General features: G+C 35.5%; 2 protein-coding genes across 2 annotated transcripts in view; one reads left to right on the top strand and one right to left on the bottom strand.

The window, feature by feature from the left end:
• LOC140153311 (dual specificity mitogen-activated protein kinase kinase 5-like) overlaps positions 1 to 18,220 on the bottom strand; it is a 99,776-nt gene that overhangs the window by 59,814 nt on the left and 21,742 nt on the right. The window contains exon 11 of the mRNA XM_072176037.1: positions 16,067 to 16,135. Within this exon, the coding sequence (XP_072032138.1) occupies positions 16,067 to 16,135 (69 nt within the window). The remainder of the gene's footprint in view (positions 1 to 16,066; positions 16,136 to 18,220) is intronic.
• Positions 982 to 17,943, top strand: LOC140153313 (uncharacterized). The gene is made up of 2 exons (XM_072176038.1): positions 982 to 1,267; positions 13,733 to 17,943. The coding sequence occupies exon 2, from the start codon at positions 13,734 to 13,736 to the stop codon at positions 14,646 to 14,648; it is 915 nt and encodes a 304-aa protein (XP_072032139.1). The 5' UTR covers positions 982 to 1,267; position 13,733; the 3' UTR covers positions 14,649 to 17,943.

The raw sequence follows: 18,220 nt of genomic DNA, 5'->3' as shown, positions 1-18,220 counted from the left end.
GGTTTGTTTCCGGGCTTTGTTTACACATATTACGTCACTGGGGACTTACCCAGTTTGGTCGCTGATTCCATGGGACTTTTTTCGTCAGCTTTATTAATGACTCGTCCGGCCTGTGGAGCCACAAGAAACTGGGTACCCACAAACTCTTTGAAATTCCTTCTAAATGGTGCCTGACCTCCTCGAAAAAAAAAAAAACCGAATCGAACAGGCGTTTTTTTTATGTGTGAAATGTTAAAAAGGGTGCTTTTGTAAAAGTGTACTTGAAATGCAAAAAATAGGGGTATTTTTAAGGCTAATTTGTACCCATTTTTGTGTAAAATAGGGGTAACAAATGCTGAAAATGTTCTTGAAACTCCACAAAATAGGGGATATTTTTGACTTTGGGAACGATCATGCGTTACGCCTTTGAATATGAAGTGACAACACCAGACAACAAATTAACACTGCTTGAGTTAATCAAAATATTTGTTGTTGTCATCTCTGATTTTGTTGACTATATGAAACATTGAAACTGAAAGACGTATTCAACAGGAAAAATAACCCACATACTTGTTTCTAAATTTGTTGATCCTAAAGTACAAAATGTTAGAATTTGACATTGTATTGATTATCAATAAAGATATATTTCAAAGTACATCTGTAGCTATATGACACATGTGTCAATTACACACTGAATCATCTCAGTATATCATTACATTAATTCATTTATAACACCTTTTCTGCTAACTATCAATATTAATTCATATCTTGTAATCCATAAGAATCAATAGCCACAGGTGAATATTAAAATTCAATATATATCTGCTTTGTTCATACTGAAGCCAATACTAGAACATTCCAATTCGCTCCCAACAAAATTTCATTAGTGCAACAAGGTACCCGTCTCTTAGCAAGTTCAAGCTTTTAGCAGCTCTAATTCAACCAATCAAAACACAGGACTATTCCATTATGGATGCAGGGATGCTGCGACAACTTCACCAGAATACAAGTGGTTCCTCCACATACCTGAGCATTACACACATCCCTTCTCTGTCTCTCCTCCATCACCAATACATGCATGCACAGGGATGAAGTAGCTACTTGCTCCATCTATCAAAGATTTGTTACAAATTTGAGATGCCGTGGACATGAGTGATCAGCTTTTGGAATAGCATACTTGACATATCTCAACGACTTGAAAATCTTGTCTTGTTGGAATATTGTGGATATATAGTAAAGGATTAATACCATACAAATAGTTATCTGGACACATAGCTATCTCAGTCAAGTAAGTATTTTCAATAATGTACAAAAGAGTACAGTAATCATCAAAAACAGTATCATTAACTAAACCAAGACAGTAAAGAAACTGATTTTTTTTTTAATCTAGAAATTTTTATAAATCCTGAAGTTATTTATTGCATAAATTAATTACATCAAACCAGTTCCTGAACAGAAAATATCACACTTTGTGACACCTGAAGTTTTTTAAAGAATTATTTTGATTAACTTTGTATAATGCCTGTTATTTTTTAATAAACTTTAGACCTCTAAATAGCATAATTTTCAAGTAGAAGTCAGATTGACTGCACAAAAGCATTTTGACCTAATTTAAGAATTGCTCTCTATTATCTGAGGAGAATGACTTAAGTGTAAATAAATTCATAAAGGAAGTGGATCAACTTTTTACTGAAATAAAAATCAAACAATTGATTATTAACAAAAATCCCTTGTACCTGTAACAGGCAATACACCTTTTCAACTCAAGGTACTTGACCTAAGTTAAAAAATGGTCCGGTCAATGGTCTTTCTTAATACCCCCTTCCTTCTAAAGAAAGCGAAGTAGCAATAGATACTGATTTTTTGCTCAAAAGCACCCAAATAAGGGTAAAGTTTATTTCTGTAAATAGGTCATGTCAGAGGAAAGATTAAAAGCCTGAGTCTTGAGGAGGCTGATGTATGGTATTATTATGCCAACCAATTTGTACAATTCTGGATTAAGGGATAAGTATGGAGGCATTCATAGTGGCATATCTAAAATAATAGCAGATTTTCAATCTGGTATCCACTGGAGACACAGGGATGTAAGTAGGCCTGAAAGAAAGAAAAAACTTTGAAAATCTGGAAAAAAAGTGTGTGAATTTGTGCTAAAAAGCCTCGAAGCAGACTGAAAAAATATTAAGGAATGAAAATTTTGACCAAAAAATGCAGGAGTTCCAGATTCATCCTGAAAACATCCCTGGATACATCATTTTTGTCAAGAATAGTTTTGACTTAAGGTTAGCAACTATTTAAAATTGTTGCGATTTGGTAGTTCGCAGCATCTTGCCTGTGGTAGTGAGGTTTGGCATAAATTGCATTGCTCAATTCATAGCGAGCGGGTAGAAGAATCCAAATATCAAAGATATACTTTTGTAGATCCCCTGGTTCTTGAGTTATGTTGTAAAAAGGGCTCAAACAACAACACTTTTGTAAAACATAGATAACTCATTAGCAACAATAAATTAAGCTAGTTTTCAAAGTATATGATTTGTAGAATGCACTCTTGCAAAACATCAGAGTATTATTTTTCAATAATATATTGATTTAGATGATGACAATCGATTTTTTTGGTTGCTTCGACCAACAATACCTCGTCCACCCTTAAGTGCACTGAGAGCCCTGACAAGTATAGACTGTCCCACAGTCTCGGTTCGGTCCGGCCTGGATAATGGAACGATACATAATTAAATAATAGCCTACCAAAATATGCCATAGTCTTCCACCCCCCCCCCCCCGATTCTAAATACACAGCCCAAAACCAATTCCTCTCTCTACACAAATTAGCTCAAATTGATGCCACTACACTGATCACACCTCCTATATTGAACGCTAAAATTCAGTGACCGCTCCCCACGCCGAGAAGTGTTAAGTGTTAGAGATTTCACTTCCAAATATTTGTTCAACAAAGCCCGGTGATTCTGATGTCAATTACTGAAAGCCCGCCCCAGTTTCAATTCAAATATGGTAGCACAAAGCTATGCGCGGGATGTGATGCAAGATCGGATGGGACACTTGTCATTGCTTGTCAACAACTGAGAGGTATTGAGCTCAAGTGGCACGCGTCTGATAGACCCATGGTACGCGCAATAATAAAAGGTAACCACTCGACTCGGACTTAGGCCTATTGTCCATATTGCGTATATTATTGCGTGCGGTTTGCAAATGTTTGCACATTATTTAGCTAGGGAAGCCTTTTCAAATATACCCGCGCTGCCAAGCTGCGTTGATTGGTCGGATACAATATCGTTGTTTTAGTCGCTTACACAAACGTTAATGTAGTGAAAACATGGACGTGGTATATAGAAAGATTGCGTGACTCCAAATCCGTAAAAGTGAACTCCCAGCATTTTGTGGGAACTGGAAGTCAAATTGCTTACAGACTGGGAGGGTCCATGTATTGGGTTGATTTTTAATGCTATGTAATCTACATTACCAGTCGTTCTCCATGGACCCGAGGGAGGGTCTATGACAATACTTCTCAAAAGTTAGGTTTAGTTTTTCAAAACAATGTAAGTCTATGTATTTACAGATACTCAGATGTATGTGAATCATATGAGGTTCCAATTCAAGTATTAGATTTAGATCCATGCCATGTTTATGAGCAATGCAAACATTATGGAATGAATTCCCAATCTTAAAATATTACATCAAACCAGACTAAGCCAACAACAAAATATTAATGATAACAATTATGATAATATTAATAAGTAATAATACTTTCCTGTAATTTGATCTGACCAACAGTCCAACACATTAGAAACATTGCAACAGAAGGCTTTTTTATTGATAACCTAATGCCAGAATTGATCATTTGACAATGAAATTGCTTCTTATATTTCAAGACACACTTAGGTGGCATAGACTGACCTCCTTTTGCTTTATAAAATCACATTTGATTCAATAAAGGTAATGTCTGCATATCTCGTATTTACCCACAGTTTCTGCATATACATGGAACTTATTTTCTTACACATCACCATAACTGTTTTGAGGAGAAATTGATGAAAACCAACATACAAAAATCCTTAACTCCCTAACACTGACCCTATTCCTAACCTTAAATATCTTTAGAATATGACTTAGGCTGATTATCTGTTTTTACAAGCCAATTGTCTTCATTGGCACAACAATTAATCAATAACAGGAATATGTATAGCTAAATCACATTCATAAAAGTAATATTTACAGGTGTGATTACATTTTAACTTTGAAAATCCTGAAAATGGGCTATTCCTTTACTTTTGTACAGTGAGGAAGGGCATCAAATTCCTGAAATCTGGAAAAATGCAGAGAAATCTATGCTGTGCTTCCATCTGGCACATCACATATCACCAACATTTAACCAGGCTAATATAAATACACTCGTTAATTTGTTAACAAATCCTTTAAGTCCTAAATGTATCTTCCAATAATGCTTGATTTTTAAAATAAACATTATTGGGCAAACTGTAAACAAAATAACCAATGTTTATAACCTTTTCAATTTTAAGCATCGCTAAAAATCTTTATATCATGGAAACCGCCTGCAGTAGATACTATTCCTGTCAGTACATCAAATCTAATATTTCCCCCAAAAGGCCTACATTGTAATATACTATTTGAAGTAAGCTAGGTAATATGTAAGAGCCCCTTGCAGTTTTCATCACATGCAATGAGTTTCACTAGTGTGGGAAGCTCCAAACCCATCAATAACACTTGATTAATTTACCCATTTTACCTATATATATCTTTAAAGGTAGTACTAGGTTTCATATTATACGGACTGATTAAATCATAGGGGGCTTGGGTGATTTAAATACTAATGGCTTGGGTTGCTAATAGTATTATAGTTCAATTAGATATGGCTTATTACATCAGTTATACAAATGAGAAGTACAAAACAGTTCAGCACTTAACAACATATTCAGGCATGAGAATGGCTTTTTGAAAACTGCCTGAAAAAATGTGTGAATTCGGCCAATAAAAGGCCCAAAACATGCTGAAAATAAATAAAAATGCGTAAATTTGGACAACAAAACTGCCTGAATTCAGGCAAAAGCCTGAAAATTCTCACTCCTGCATATTTGAAATTGGCATCCATGCAATTTACCAAATCACATTGTTACTGCTCATCTAACATTGGCAAAACCAGAGGGCAGGTTGGGTTGAGTCCCCCTGGGGTCCTACCTGCTCCACCCCATTGAGCCCCCAAATGTACTACCAGTTTACACATGTATCTAATCAAGAGGAAATGGATATAAATTTTATCTGCAGGGCTATTTAACAAAATTCCAAACTTGTTAAAGGCAAGAGTGCCTTTTAGTGCGAAACAGGATAATTTCACTGGAAAATTATTCTTCCCATAGCATCAAGATAAACAAGACAAAAATCATGTTTGGTGCATGTCTCAAATAATTGTTTTTGTATAATTGCATTATTTCCTCCAACTATTAATATTTTGAATATTTTAAAACTATTTATTGCTGTCTTAATGCAAAACAACACTTTTACTTCATATGCATGAAAAACGGAGGCACTTTTTCATGTTACATATAAATTTTAGGATACAAAGATCATTAATTGACTACAAAAACCCCATTCTATGGGCTTGATTACTGCATACAGTGAAGAGATCAGCATCAATATGTGAAAAAAAACCATCTTCATAAAAATGTGTGGCATTTGTAAAAGTGTGATTTTCTGACCTAATTACAAATTCTACACTTGGGTATAATTTCCAACATATTTTGTTGCATATGGCATGTTTAAAGGCTTCAAGTCTGGAGAGGGGTTCTGAACTGATCAATGAAATCAAAACTAATATCATCATCTGGCCACATATCTGCAGGATATGGACAGAGCAGAACATATCAGATCACAGGTTAACATTTTACAGCGGTGTTTCATCCCTCAGTAACAAGTTCTCTGGCTTATTTCAGTAACAATAAATTGATCATTTAAGTTATTGAGTACAAAATACCAAAATAAAGCAGTCAAGTGCTTAAAGTTTCACAATGATATATTATTTCCATAATATGACTTTTCTAGGACTATTTATTTATCAAAGTGGAAAATACATGGTTTAGCAATTAGAACCCTGAAACCCTAATATGTGATCCATTTACACTGGAATACCTTCAAAGGCTAACCAAATGAACAAAGTACTATCAAATACTCACTTTTGTATGATGTGATGCTTTTTCAGTACATACGTACACAAAAGATGCCATTGTTGATTACTTTACTTGAAGCATCAAATTTCACACTACACTTGCCACCCTAAGGATTTCTAACGATTGAGAACAAATCTACATGTATTATATCTGAATACTATTCACGAATCATTTCATAAAAACAAGCAAATGTAAATGGCTGTAAGCTAATCCAAATATTAGTTTATTTCACAATTCAATGGATGCACTTTTTGGCTGGCTCAAATCAACTTGGCACACACTGTATTTACACAATAGCTATGGAAGTCATTCCGGGATCCATCCATGGCTGCTAAGGGTGCCTTCCATTGAAAAATTGGCTATTTTCATATGACCTGAAACCAAGTGTAACCGGCATTGCCATTGTCCTTTCAAGGGAGAAATAAGGGGGCAAAAGCCCAGTCATCTGGGAAGATGTTTGTCCTGCTTAAAGTAGAAAAATCTCACCTTTAGTGTAAGTTCCTTGTAAAGGACTCATACACTGCTCACCTCATGTTGAAGGAATTATCTGTGAATGTTTTTTTCTCCCAGCCAACAATAAAACTATAAGAGGTGTTGATATCTTACACCTTTTGTAATGGCTCTATTAAAATGTCACACTTACAAACTGCAACATTATATGGCTTACTCAGCTGTTACATTGCCATATCACTTCAACCATGTTATCTTAATGTTCCCAAAGGCTTTTAAAATGTGTTTTGTCTATACAATTCAAGGGACACTTATAAGGGGCAACTAGGGTTGAAGTGCATCTCAAAGTATCAGCAACATTATTTCACTATAGGAATGCTATAAAGGAGGAGACCCACAAGTTTGATTGCATTCAGAGAACAGCCTGGATTGCTCATTATGGTGCTTTTACACTAGGGGCAAGGAGGACATTCTCAAGCTTGAGTCTATTTGATTGCTAAATTGGACGGGTTTGTGAGAATATTAGTGTTGCAATTGAGGTTGAATTGACTCTTTCGGCGAATTGCTATCATGGCTTTGAGGACTGATTGCCTAGGTCTGGTTTCATTTTCATCGTTTTTAATCTTGCAAACCGCAGGGGAAATAACTCAATATTAACACTTTGGCATGGGAGTAAATCTCTAGCTCTTGTCATTTCATTTCTGTTAGCAATGTATAATGCAATACAGAATATGTTGCACAGATCTATGGCATTATGTAAACCATGTTGTGTGGGTCGACTACCCCATTTGTTCATGCAATACAAACCTAGGTTTCAGGCCTTAGGCAGAATGTGATACAACCTCTATTCAGTGTATATTTCGAATTGCATGAAAACAAACAGGGGCTAACATAACAAACTTATAATGAATATCAATGCTGAAACAATACAATCCAAAAATAATATCAAGTTATACCCACAAAATCTAAAAAAACTTCCGACACGCAAAAAAGAACATGGATGACTGAAACATTTTTGTTTTATGTATAATGTATAAGGGGTTTTTTTTTGGGGGGGGGGTACAGACACTTCCAAAATTACCTATATTCCATCTGTTAGCAACTTTTGCCAGACAGCTCCAGACCTCACTACTTCCATTAAAACTTAATTTCTTTGTAAATCTAATAATCCATTTGTGTACTGGGGGATCACCAATGGAGCATTGTTAGAAATGAATCCTGTAAGTTTTCACTCAGCAGTCTATGACAAATAAAATACTCCTAGATGGGCTGTCCTTGTTAAAAGGTATTACATAAATGTTGGGCCAAAAATATGAGCTACATTTCTCATAAAGTGCATAGTAACCTTCGAGGGGGTCCATTACACAATGTAATAGGATGTTCCAAAGTTTGTGCACAACAATGAGCAGGGGAGGATCCAGGAATTTTACAAAGTCAGGCGCCGCTCTGCAAAAATTAGGGGGGTGCTGCGCTGCTCTACAAAAAATTAAGGGGGCACTGGGTGCACCCCCCTAAATCCACCCCTGATGAGCCAAACATATATAATGTAACTTACCTAAATTGCCCAGAGTTATGTCATGATTGTACTGAGCATTGAGAGCATATGGGTCTGAATGCAAAGGTGACAAATAATCACGCTGACTGGCTGATCAACAATTATATAAAGACCGTTGACCCATTGGTCATCAAGCGTGTAGCAGGGGTGGAGATTTCGCTTCTTCTACACTGATCAACAAACATCAGCATAGGCGGAACTCTGAACAATTAGGAAAAAATAACTTGGGAAGTTGAAGGGCTCCATGTAGCCAATTCCTCTACTTAAGTATAGAAATTGCAGATTCATGTAAAATGTCTCATTTTGTTACCACAAGCAGGCTAGATGTTAGTAACAAAGGTGCCAAAATCTGAAAATCAAAACAAGACTTGTGTTGCCAACTGAAATGAAACAGCTAAATAACAAGAACTCACTTTTTCACAAATTTTGGAGCCAATACTTGACTGTTTTCAACCAAATATAGTTCACACACTTCCTGTATATTCCTCGATCTTCCAAGTGAATTTGGTGATATTTGGATCCAATGTGACGGAGCCTTTCAATGTACAATGTACATACATACACACCTACTTAATTACAAGAGGTACATATGGGGGTCACAATCACAACCAATGACCTTTACAAAGACTGCATGATCTGTTTATAATATCTTTTATTTAACTAACCCATATTTAAATAGATCTTTGTCAAGTTCAAACCTTATTAAAGCCTTAACGCGGCTGTGTACTCTAGACATTGTTTCTTCCCCGAAATTGAGCTTTTTTGAAATGTATTTACTTTGTTATGTTTTTTATAAATACAAGGAAAGAAAATCCAGATTTGTTAACTCTAACTACTCTATTTTATGGATTTTATTTCACTATTTCACTTGTTTCCGCAATTTAAAAGGAAAGAAAACCTTTGTTGTACCATCGGGGTATACGCGCGCAACAACGCATCACGTTTTGTAGACGAGCAATATGTTAACGCACAGATACGCTACGCATCACGGAACGATTATCTGCATCTTGTGGCGCCTCTTATGGAAGCACCACGGAAGCACTGATTTCATAAAAACCTAGCGGTCAAATGGCTCCGTTTTAGCTGATAAAATGTGAATTTTTCAAGTTCTTTCCCCCGATTTAAACATCAAGATATTAATAGATTTCGCCCAAACTTCTCAAGGGGCTGTGGATATACCCGATGTTTACGTAATGTAAGGTAGAAAAACGAGAACTGCCGCATTCTCCTGTGAGCTTCGATCAAAGTGCAAAATGTGACCACTTTAAACTTCAACGGCCTTTATTTCAATGTTCATTTTCTCGGTAAAATGACGATTTAGGTACTACGATAACTCAATAAATACAGCATCTATAGGTAAGCAAATATGATCATCGTAAAAAGCATGATCGACTTAAGAAACGATTTTCTCATTTTTTATATTTTTGTCTATTTCGATTTTAGGCATCATTTTGTGGAAATAGGCGTTTGTGAATTTTAAAAAGTTCATTTTGATGCCTTATATGGTCAATATCTCAAAAAATAAGGCCAATATCAAAAAACTAAAAAAACCGTTTTTGGAATGGTGGCTCAAGATTAAGAAAAAACAAAACAAAATTTTTTGGAAAGAGTGTTTTTTGTTATGATGTACCGAACAAAATTGCCAAAAACTCACGCTTTTGTGATTTTCTTCATAATTGTTGTTTTTACACCAAATCTGTATTTATATTAAGATTCATTGATCTATTGCCTTTATAAAAATGTATACTTTTATATGTCTTGCGTGAATAATTACAAAGTTATGGCACTTTTACTACATGCATGTCTGAGAGTACACAGCTGCCTTAATGTACGATCTTATTATATAAATTGGTTAATTTTTTTCAAACCTGTTTTTTTGGCATATTTGTAATGTTTACACATTACAACTTGCACCTAAATGGAATCAACCAAATGTGTTGTGTTTGTAGGTCAACAGAGCAAAGCCAAGTAATTCAAGAATTATGACATTATGTCCTCCTATAGAACTGCGTGTTAAACAGCCAAAATAACCAGCAGGGTTTCTTTCACTTTATCTTGTTATTTCAGCTCAAAATGGACAGAAACCCTTCCAGATAATTATAACTAGCATTATTTCAGCATTTTGAGTATATAATAACAAATTTAAAATTTGAAGGAATTCATACATTAAGGCTAAGGATCATATCAAATATAATTAATTCTTGTTTAGAGATTTTAATTCACAATATTGACATTTGCTCTTCTTTCTGGGAAACTTTCCTAAAAAAACATCTTAATATGGAAAGGTCTAGGACATTTTCAATCCAATCTATCACATAAGGTAATGTTTCTTGTGTATACATTCTCAGATGTACCTTTAATTGGCAAGTCAAAGACGAAACGTAATCCTATACATCTGTCTTCTTTTTGGGACACTGTGTAGTTGTTATTTCTTCCATATTCATAGTATACCATGTAGTATTGATTACAATTTGATGACACTACTCATGCTTACATGACTCAATTGGCCTGTTCATACATCTTATGTCTTGATCGGGTTAACTTTTTTAAAAAGCAGGGCAAATTGGGGCCTCAAAATACAATAATCTATTTCTAGCTAGGATTGTCTTTCTTATCAAATTTTTGCTCATTTTCTCATCTTGGCTACTACGCTGATAAATATATGCACAATGTATTTATTGTTATGGAACCGTTTTAAACCTAATTAGATCAGTTGGATCAGGGTTAAATAGTTTTAAATGAGGTTATATGCTGTTTCTCTATTCATACAGCCATCAGAGTTAAACATTTAATTTGGTAATATTTAATTTTATGGAATGAAGCATCATCTATTTACCATTTGAATAAATATGTAAATATATTTTACACATGTTTTCTTTATGGAAAAGTTAAAAAGGTCTCCACTAAAATGTAGTTTCCATACACAAATACCCTTACATATAACAATGATACACTGCAAAGACATAGGCCAAAGTGTTTTGAATTGGTGCAATATTTAAGATGTTCTGGTGTCCTAACAACTTACAAGATCCAGAGCCCTTTGAGTGACTTTGTGCCTCCTTGTAGCTTGGCTTTATTAGGTACATGGTAACCTTAGTCACTGTGTAATCAAATGTTCACAATACCTTGGTTGGGACTCTTGATATTAAAGAAACCACATTTTAGTATGCATAATCAGCATACATTCCAAATGATGCATATTTGCCTGTAAATGACATGAAATTATCTGAACAACTAATACTAAAGAAAATTAAATATAGTATAATGGCAGCTAACTAACCATCTTCTAATCAATGTATGATATGAACAAAGTGGGCAAGCCCTGTAGCCAGAGATGCACTCCAAATGAAAATTTTAAGGGCCACAATATTTTTATATCTTTGAGGAAAAAGTCACATATGGTCCAATGAGTGAGAGTATTAGACTCAAAAAGTACACTTGGTAGAGGTTAAACCCAACTTTTTACATGCAAACCTGCACTGTCCTCACTTCCCCCACCCCAAAATCTAGCTATATCTATTACTCTTTGATAATGGCTTTATGAATTACAATTACAATTTCAGAAAACAAATCTGTTGTTTTTATGTTTGACAACATGTTGATTTTTTTTAAACATATTGGTAAATGTGTTCAACCATGGAAGTAACTTATTTCCATGGTTCAACTGAAGGAGTAACCTATTAAATTTATCTTTAATTGAAATTAATTTTTAAGAAGTGTCTTCACCCATGCCAATTGGTAGCGGGTGGACGGAGCAAGAAAACACTCCTGAAGGCATAATGATACACATCTGTGGATCTTTATGACTTTCCTCAGGTCACAGGAAGACACATGCAGTCAGTATAATTAAAGAATAACACTATTTGAGGCAGACCATTTTATTGCAAGCCCTTTCTTGTCAAATTAGTCATCTCATGCTCTCTCTCATACATCCTCTCTCTCTCTCGCTCTCTCTTATTCTCTTCACTGACTATCCTTTCATCTGTCCTTTCTAACTTTCTGTATTTTATCTTTATCCCTCAATTATTTTTATATACCGTTTCATTTTCTTATAAACTGTTGAGGTGATAAAGTCTTGTAATAATCTCATTGTAGGCCTCACTCACTTTCCAGTTGGAAAAAAGCAAAGTAATCCGAAACAGGGAAATTAAAAATCTGAAAATTCGGCCGCTTGGTACATCAATAACCGCTTATTTTGTCTGTTTTTGTGGTATATGCATGGGAGAGCGAGTTGGTGCAGCGGTAGTTCCTTCGCCTTGCACCACCGAGGTCCCGGGTTCAAGCCCCGGCCGTGCCCAAGGACTGTATGTGCACTTGGTTTATCCCGATTCCATGCTCACTCTCGCAAGTTTTCTCTGGGATCTCCGGTTTCCCCATGCTTTCAAAAATCGGTGATAAGTTGTTAACTTCCTTCATCCAATAGAATTTGGGGAGCTGCACAGTTTATTGGTGGATGTTACAATCTAAGTACAGATAGGTTTGTGCTGCAACCGGCCACTGCCTAGTTGCAATCATCTTTCCCCACACAATACTTGTTACAAACTCTAGGTTAGATACTGGCCCCTTCGATGCAAGACAAATGAACATAAATGAAGGAAACTGAGAAAACAAAACAACAATAAACATGTTTTGGATTTGTATTCATTAAACAAACAAAAAACTAATGATTAATAAATAATGGACCCTTGATAGATAGAATAATATATAGTCCTGCATACAAAATCAGTAAACAAGAAATAAAATATATATACCGTATATATAAAAAAAAGATATGAAAATTTGTTACTCTATAAAACGTATGTGGTATATGGATTAGTCAATATATGGTGTTGGTATATCAATGGGTGGTATTTTTGTCTCTTCTGGTAATAGTGGTATAGTCATGGGTGCCTATTCTAAGTTGGTATATGTATCGCTGGTAAATATCAGATTTGAAGTGGTATAGCCATGGGTCCTACTTCAAAATCTTCAGAGGCGCACCCCTACCCAAAAAATATGTGAGCAACCCCCCCTAATTGGACTAATGTATATTTGTAACTGTAAAGTAGCCCTAGGGCTATCAGCGCATCCAACTTTTGGCCCTGAGGCTGCTTTTTTTGCTAAGGAACAGCATGTTCTGTATTTTTACATTTGGGCCCCTGGGGCCAACATCCTTTGACTTCTGGGGCTAATATGGGCACATCTACAGGGAGGGGCCATAAGTGTGGCACATATAGACCATGGGGCCTATGTAATTTTGGTACTAGCCCAATGATGTAGCCAGGACTTTTTCAGATTGGAAGGGGTGGGTAAATTCAACTTTAAAGGGGGGGGGGACTAAAAAGTACAAAAAAGGCCTACAATTGATAAAAAAAACATCAGGGTGGTCAGCATCCCACAGGTGGGAGGGGCAAGTTGGGGAGTAAGAATTCTCATGGAGCAGCTGTTCCCCTTGGCCAAATTTGTGGCATTTTGTAAAATAATAATAATATCAATCAAGTAGATAACAATATACTTTGTACAGTATTTAAGTCTATATTATTCAATTATTTTTTTCTTTATTTTTCTTTTGCAGAATGGCCAAATGGATGCTTTCAGTGCTGGGTGTTTTTCTTCTAATGATATCCACAACTCTTGTCTCCTCCAAAGGAGGTGCTGGCTACCAAACAGATGATGGTAGCAATGGGGGCGGTGCAGGAAATGGCAACAAAGTGAGATGTAGAAGATGTTGTCGTGAAGGCCCCCCAGGGCCATTGGGCCCTCAGGGCATTCAAGGCCCGATGGGTACACAGGGCGTGCCCGGAAGAGATGGCATGAATGGCCTTCCTGGACAAGCCGGTTTACCTGGTTCCCCGGGTATTAAAGGAGAAGTTGGAGATGTAGCTAAATATCTCAAAGACAATTTCTACAATGAAGAAAGTGAAGATCTTAGTTTTCTGAGAGGAGCACCCGGTCTGCCTGGTCCTCGAGGGCCACCTGGTCCACCAGGACCTGGTATAGGGAAGATGGTGATGGATGGTGGTGGTAATGCTGCTGCTGGCAATTCTGTCGCAGGTTATCAAAACTTTGCAGCAGGGTTTACTCCTATGGCATTCACAATGGTCCGTACTTTAAGTCTGCCGGGTCATGGTGATCAAACCAAAGATATCACGTTTGATACAGTCATCACTAACATTGGCAATCGCTTCAACTTTGAGAATGGTCACTTTGTCTGTTATGTAAATGGTACCTACTTCTTTAGCTTTTCTGTAGTACATAATAAAGACACTCGAGTGGCATTGGTGAAAAATGGTGATTTATTAGTATCAATACATGGCGATGCTGCTCGCATAAAGCGTACAATGTATACAAACAGTGTGGTGATTGAACTGATTGAAGGCGATGAGGTGTGGTTAAGACTGGCTGCTGGTCATGATCTGAGTGGAAACAACCAAAATCTGAATGCGTTCACTGGATTCTTGCTCTATCCTAAACCACAAAAGATTCCATAGCAAATACATGGACTAAGGACAACATACCATCCATAACTGCTACTATAATTATAGACAGAATTAAAAAGACTAGTTTGCATCTGACATCACTGTTAATCAAACTCCCTACCCTTTATTGGTTAATAACGCGTAAAAGAAAGGTAGATTCATCTGGTGCTAATCAGAGAAAAGGAATCACAGAAAATGGCGAAAAATTATGTACTATTACAAGGCAAAAAGCAACTTTTCTAGGCATTGTTGACATGATGCCATCAGGAAAGAAAGTTGGAAGACCTAATGTTTGAGACGGTTTGTGTATTTGAAGGTGCAAAATTAACCATTAAGGTGCCCTGTTTTACCGCCACGTTCAGCAACTCATCATATGATTGACATATGAAGTCAGATGCAAACTGCTCACACCTGGTAATGCTCAGTATGTGGTTATTTCAGGACTAAGATACTGGCCATGAGTGAAGACATGTTATGAATTGGAAGTAATAATGTATACCTTACTTTCATAACTCAGATTAGAGGGACATCAAAATGAGTGTAAATAATTGTACAGTTATCATATTTACCAACAGCTTAAAATATAATTGTTAGTAATTTGATATACATTGTTAATAATTTGACAACCAATTGTTAATAATTTCAACATGTAAGGCATATACACATGCATTGGATTTCCACAAATTTACATACCAATTTATGCTTTGTTTTATCTATATACCATTGTTATCAAACCTATCTATAGTATTTCCAGTAATTCAGAAGACTATTTTAAAGTAAAAAATGACAATGACAAATTGCTCAGTTAATAGTAATGTAATTTCATATAAAGTTAACACAGCAGCCATTGTAGATACCACTATTTTATTGGTGGAATTTTATGGAAAATCAAGTTTCATTTCAAGAAACTCGGAAAAATGTGAAATGTGAAATGTGAAAACACAAGGTTTTTTCAAGTTGTTAAAGATGAGAAAGATAATTAAAAACAGCATACTTATTAAACACATAAATATAGTCATGGCCTCTACATAATCACATGATAAAATTCAACATATCTGCACAGCCCTGTGATCTGCTTTGGCATGAAGTAAAGAAAGTAATTTAAGGCATGGTGTATCATGGAATCGGTCTCTCTTCAGGGTGAATAGCAAAACATGGATGATTGCAAACTCTTGAATATATATCTCAGTTGCAAGACACAGATTCTCTCAGCCCTACTGATAGTTCTTTCAAATGGAGTAGGTTCAACAAATTTTAACATGCTGTGTAATATTGTTTTGAATCCGATCCCAAAGCAGTGTGAAGACTCAACGTTGATAATAAATCTGTAATTCAGCAAGTGTTTGTTTTTGTACATCTTCTGTATATGTAGCGGTATCACCTGATTGAATCCGATCATGAAGCACCTTGTGAATAAGAAACCAGCTTACCTTGTATAAAATCTGTAATTCAGCAAGTATTTGTTTTTGTACATCTTCTGTTATGTCTAGTGGTATCACCTGTTGAAAAGAAAGAAGTTGGCATTAATGGTCATAACTTTTGTTAAGTAAAGATTGTATTTTTTTTTCATTCTAACTTAACCTGAGTTAATCATTCAGTATTCAATTCATACACTGTTCTACAATTCCATTAACTTTCTCTCACTCTTTATTTGAAATGCTGATAAGTCAAGCTTTATATGTTGTGAAATCTCTGTCATCCACTGCATCTGTCCAGTAACTCATATGCAGTTATAATGGTGAGATGGTCAGAAATGGTGCGAGAATATTCAGGTTCATACACTATTTTCAGTTGGTTCACCTCAAGTTCAGTAGTGATGTCAATGCTTTGCGGCTTTAATGATTTGATACTGTGACAAGGCAAAAATATGCTCCTACATCACTACCAAACATGAGACGAATGTACAGCTAAATGGGACAGAATCCAAAGATACATGTACTTAAAAAAATTGAATCTGAATGGATTCTGGCAGTAAACAACAAAATACTGACCCTGGGCAATGTCTCTTATGGGGATTGAACCCAACAGTTGTGTCAATCTACTCTCTTTTATTTTAAGCAATACCCAAAAAAATATCAATGGTATCAGAGCAAGGCTTTAAATCAGTGATTCAGTCAATCATTTCTCATGACACTGCACATTCTATAAGCAGTACTGTAAAAGTGGACATTTTTAGTGATTAATTTTTTGCACATAACAAAATGAACTGTTTCAGTTATTTTAAATTATGCATTTTTAAATTTCCATACAATGACCTACACACAAAAAGGAATATATTCATATAGCATAGCACAAAAATGTCCAGTTTTACAGTATATGTGACACAATTTAGTCCATGGGGGCCAAAGGTAGTAAATTTGAAATTGAGATAAAGGCAAAAAATATGAAGTAAAAAAACAATAAAATACATATAAAAACACATCGCAAAATTTCATAACTTTAGGAGTATGCTAGACCTTGAGTATGCTAGACCTTTTGTGTTTTCAGTATATTATGATAGCCTAATGTTTCTATAAGGTAATAATTATAATAACTCAATTTTCAAACATGCCTCATTTGGCCCACGTGGACCAGATAATGTCAATTGAGATTGATAGACCTCTCACCAGACTGTATCAATTGGTTTAAGTAGGTTTGACTACCGTAAACGTTCACCTAATGGCGCTATGGGTTTCCTTGGCATAACAGGAATTTTAGACACAAACTAAATGTGCCCTCCCATAAAAATCCCACGAGCAAATAAGGGCATATACCCTTAATTCTTGTTGGGATTTTTAGAGAAGGGAGCTCTCTATTGGTACATGACATTTACCCCAAGGCAAAGGAGCCCAGGTGCGCCATTAGGCGAACATTTACGGTATATCATCATTAACAAAAAATATTTTCTTGGTTTTGTACAAATAGTTCACATCAACTGTTCGATGTATAAATGTCATTAAGTGCTTTGTTATTATTGAGTACTATCAACCTTCTTGCATTCAAGTTCAAATAGTGATTGCTTTGGCTGCATGTATTTATTCAATGAATTCTAGAAACAGGTGAATTGTATAGCTCTGTTATGATATAACAATAAGAAACAGATTTCCTGCCAATTAAGTAATGACAGGTTGATAAACATATACATTCTATGATGTATTACTTTATTTGTAAATTTTAATTGTAACATATTTGGGTTACTTATTAAAGGTGTGTGACCTGATTGGCAGCTCATTTCCCCCACTTTACCTCATCAAAATGCATATCAGAGAAAAAGTCGAATTTTTCTCATAACTCCAGTGAAATTTTAGGCCTGAAATATGTTTCCTTTTGGCAGTATGAACAAAAACATGGTATAGTTTGGTGGTACAACATCCAGGAAATATCTACTGTTCTATGGGTCACTGTGATACACATTTTTGTTTCTAAAACCAAACCACTGGAGCAATTATTCAACTCAAAAATTGGAATAATAATATGTTTGGGTGATGGGCCTCTATGTGAGGTAGAAAACATCATAATGTGTTACAATTGGACCATCCACCTTTAAGCTATTAATAGTTATTAAAGCTACACCATACAGCACCATCATGCATTGCAGTATATCT

The sequence above is a fragment of the Amphiura filiformis genome, chromosome 5 (genome assembly GCF_039555335.1).
Source record: "Amphiura filiformis chromosome 5, Afil_fr2py, whole genome shotgun sequence".
Classification (NCBI taxonomy): Eukaryota; Metazoa; Echinodermata; class Ophiuroidea; order Amphilepidida; family Amphiuridae; genus Amphiura; species Amphiura filiformis.
The sequence above is the reverse complement of the archived record's forward strand: the minus strand, read 5'-3'. Positions and strand labels throughout refer to the sequence as shown.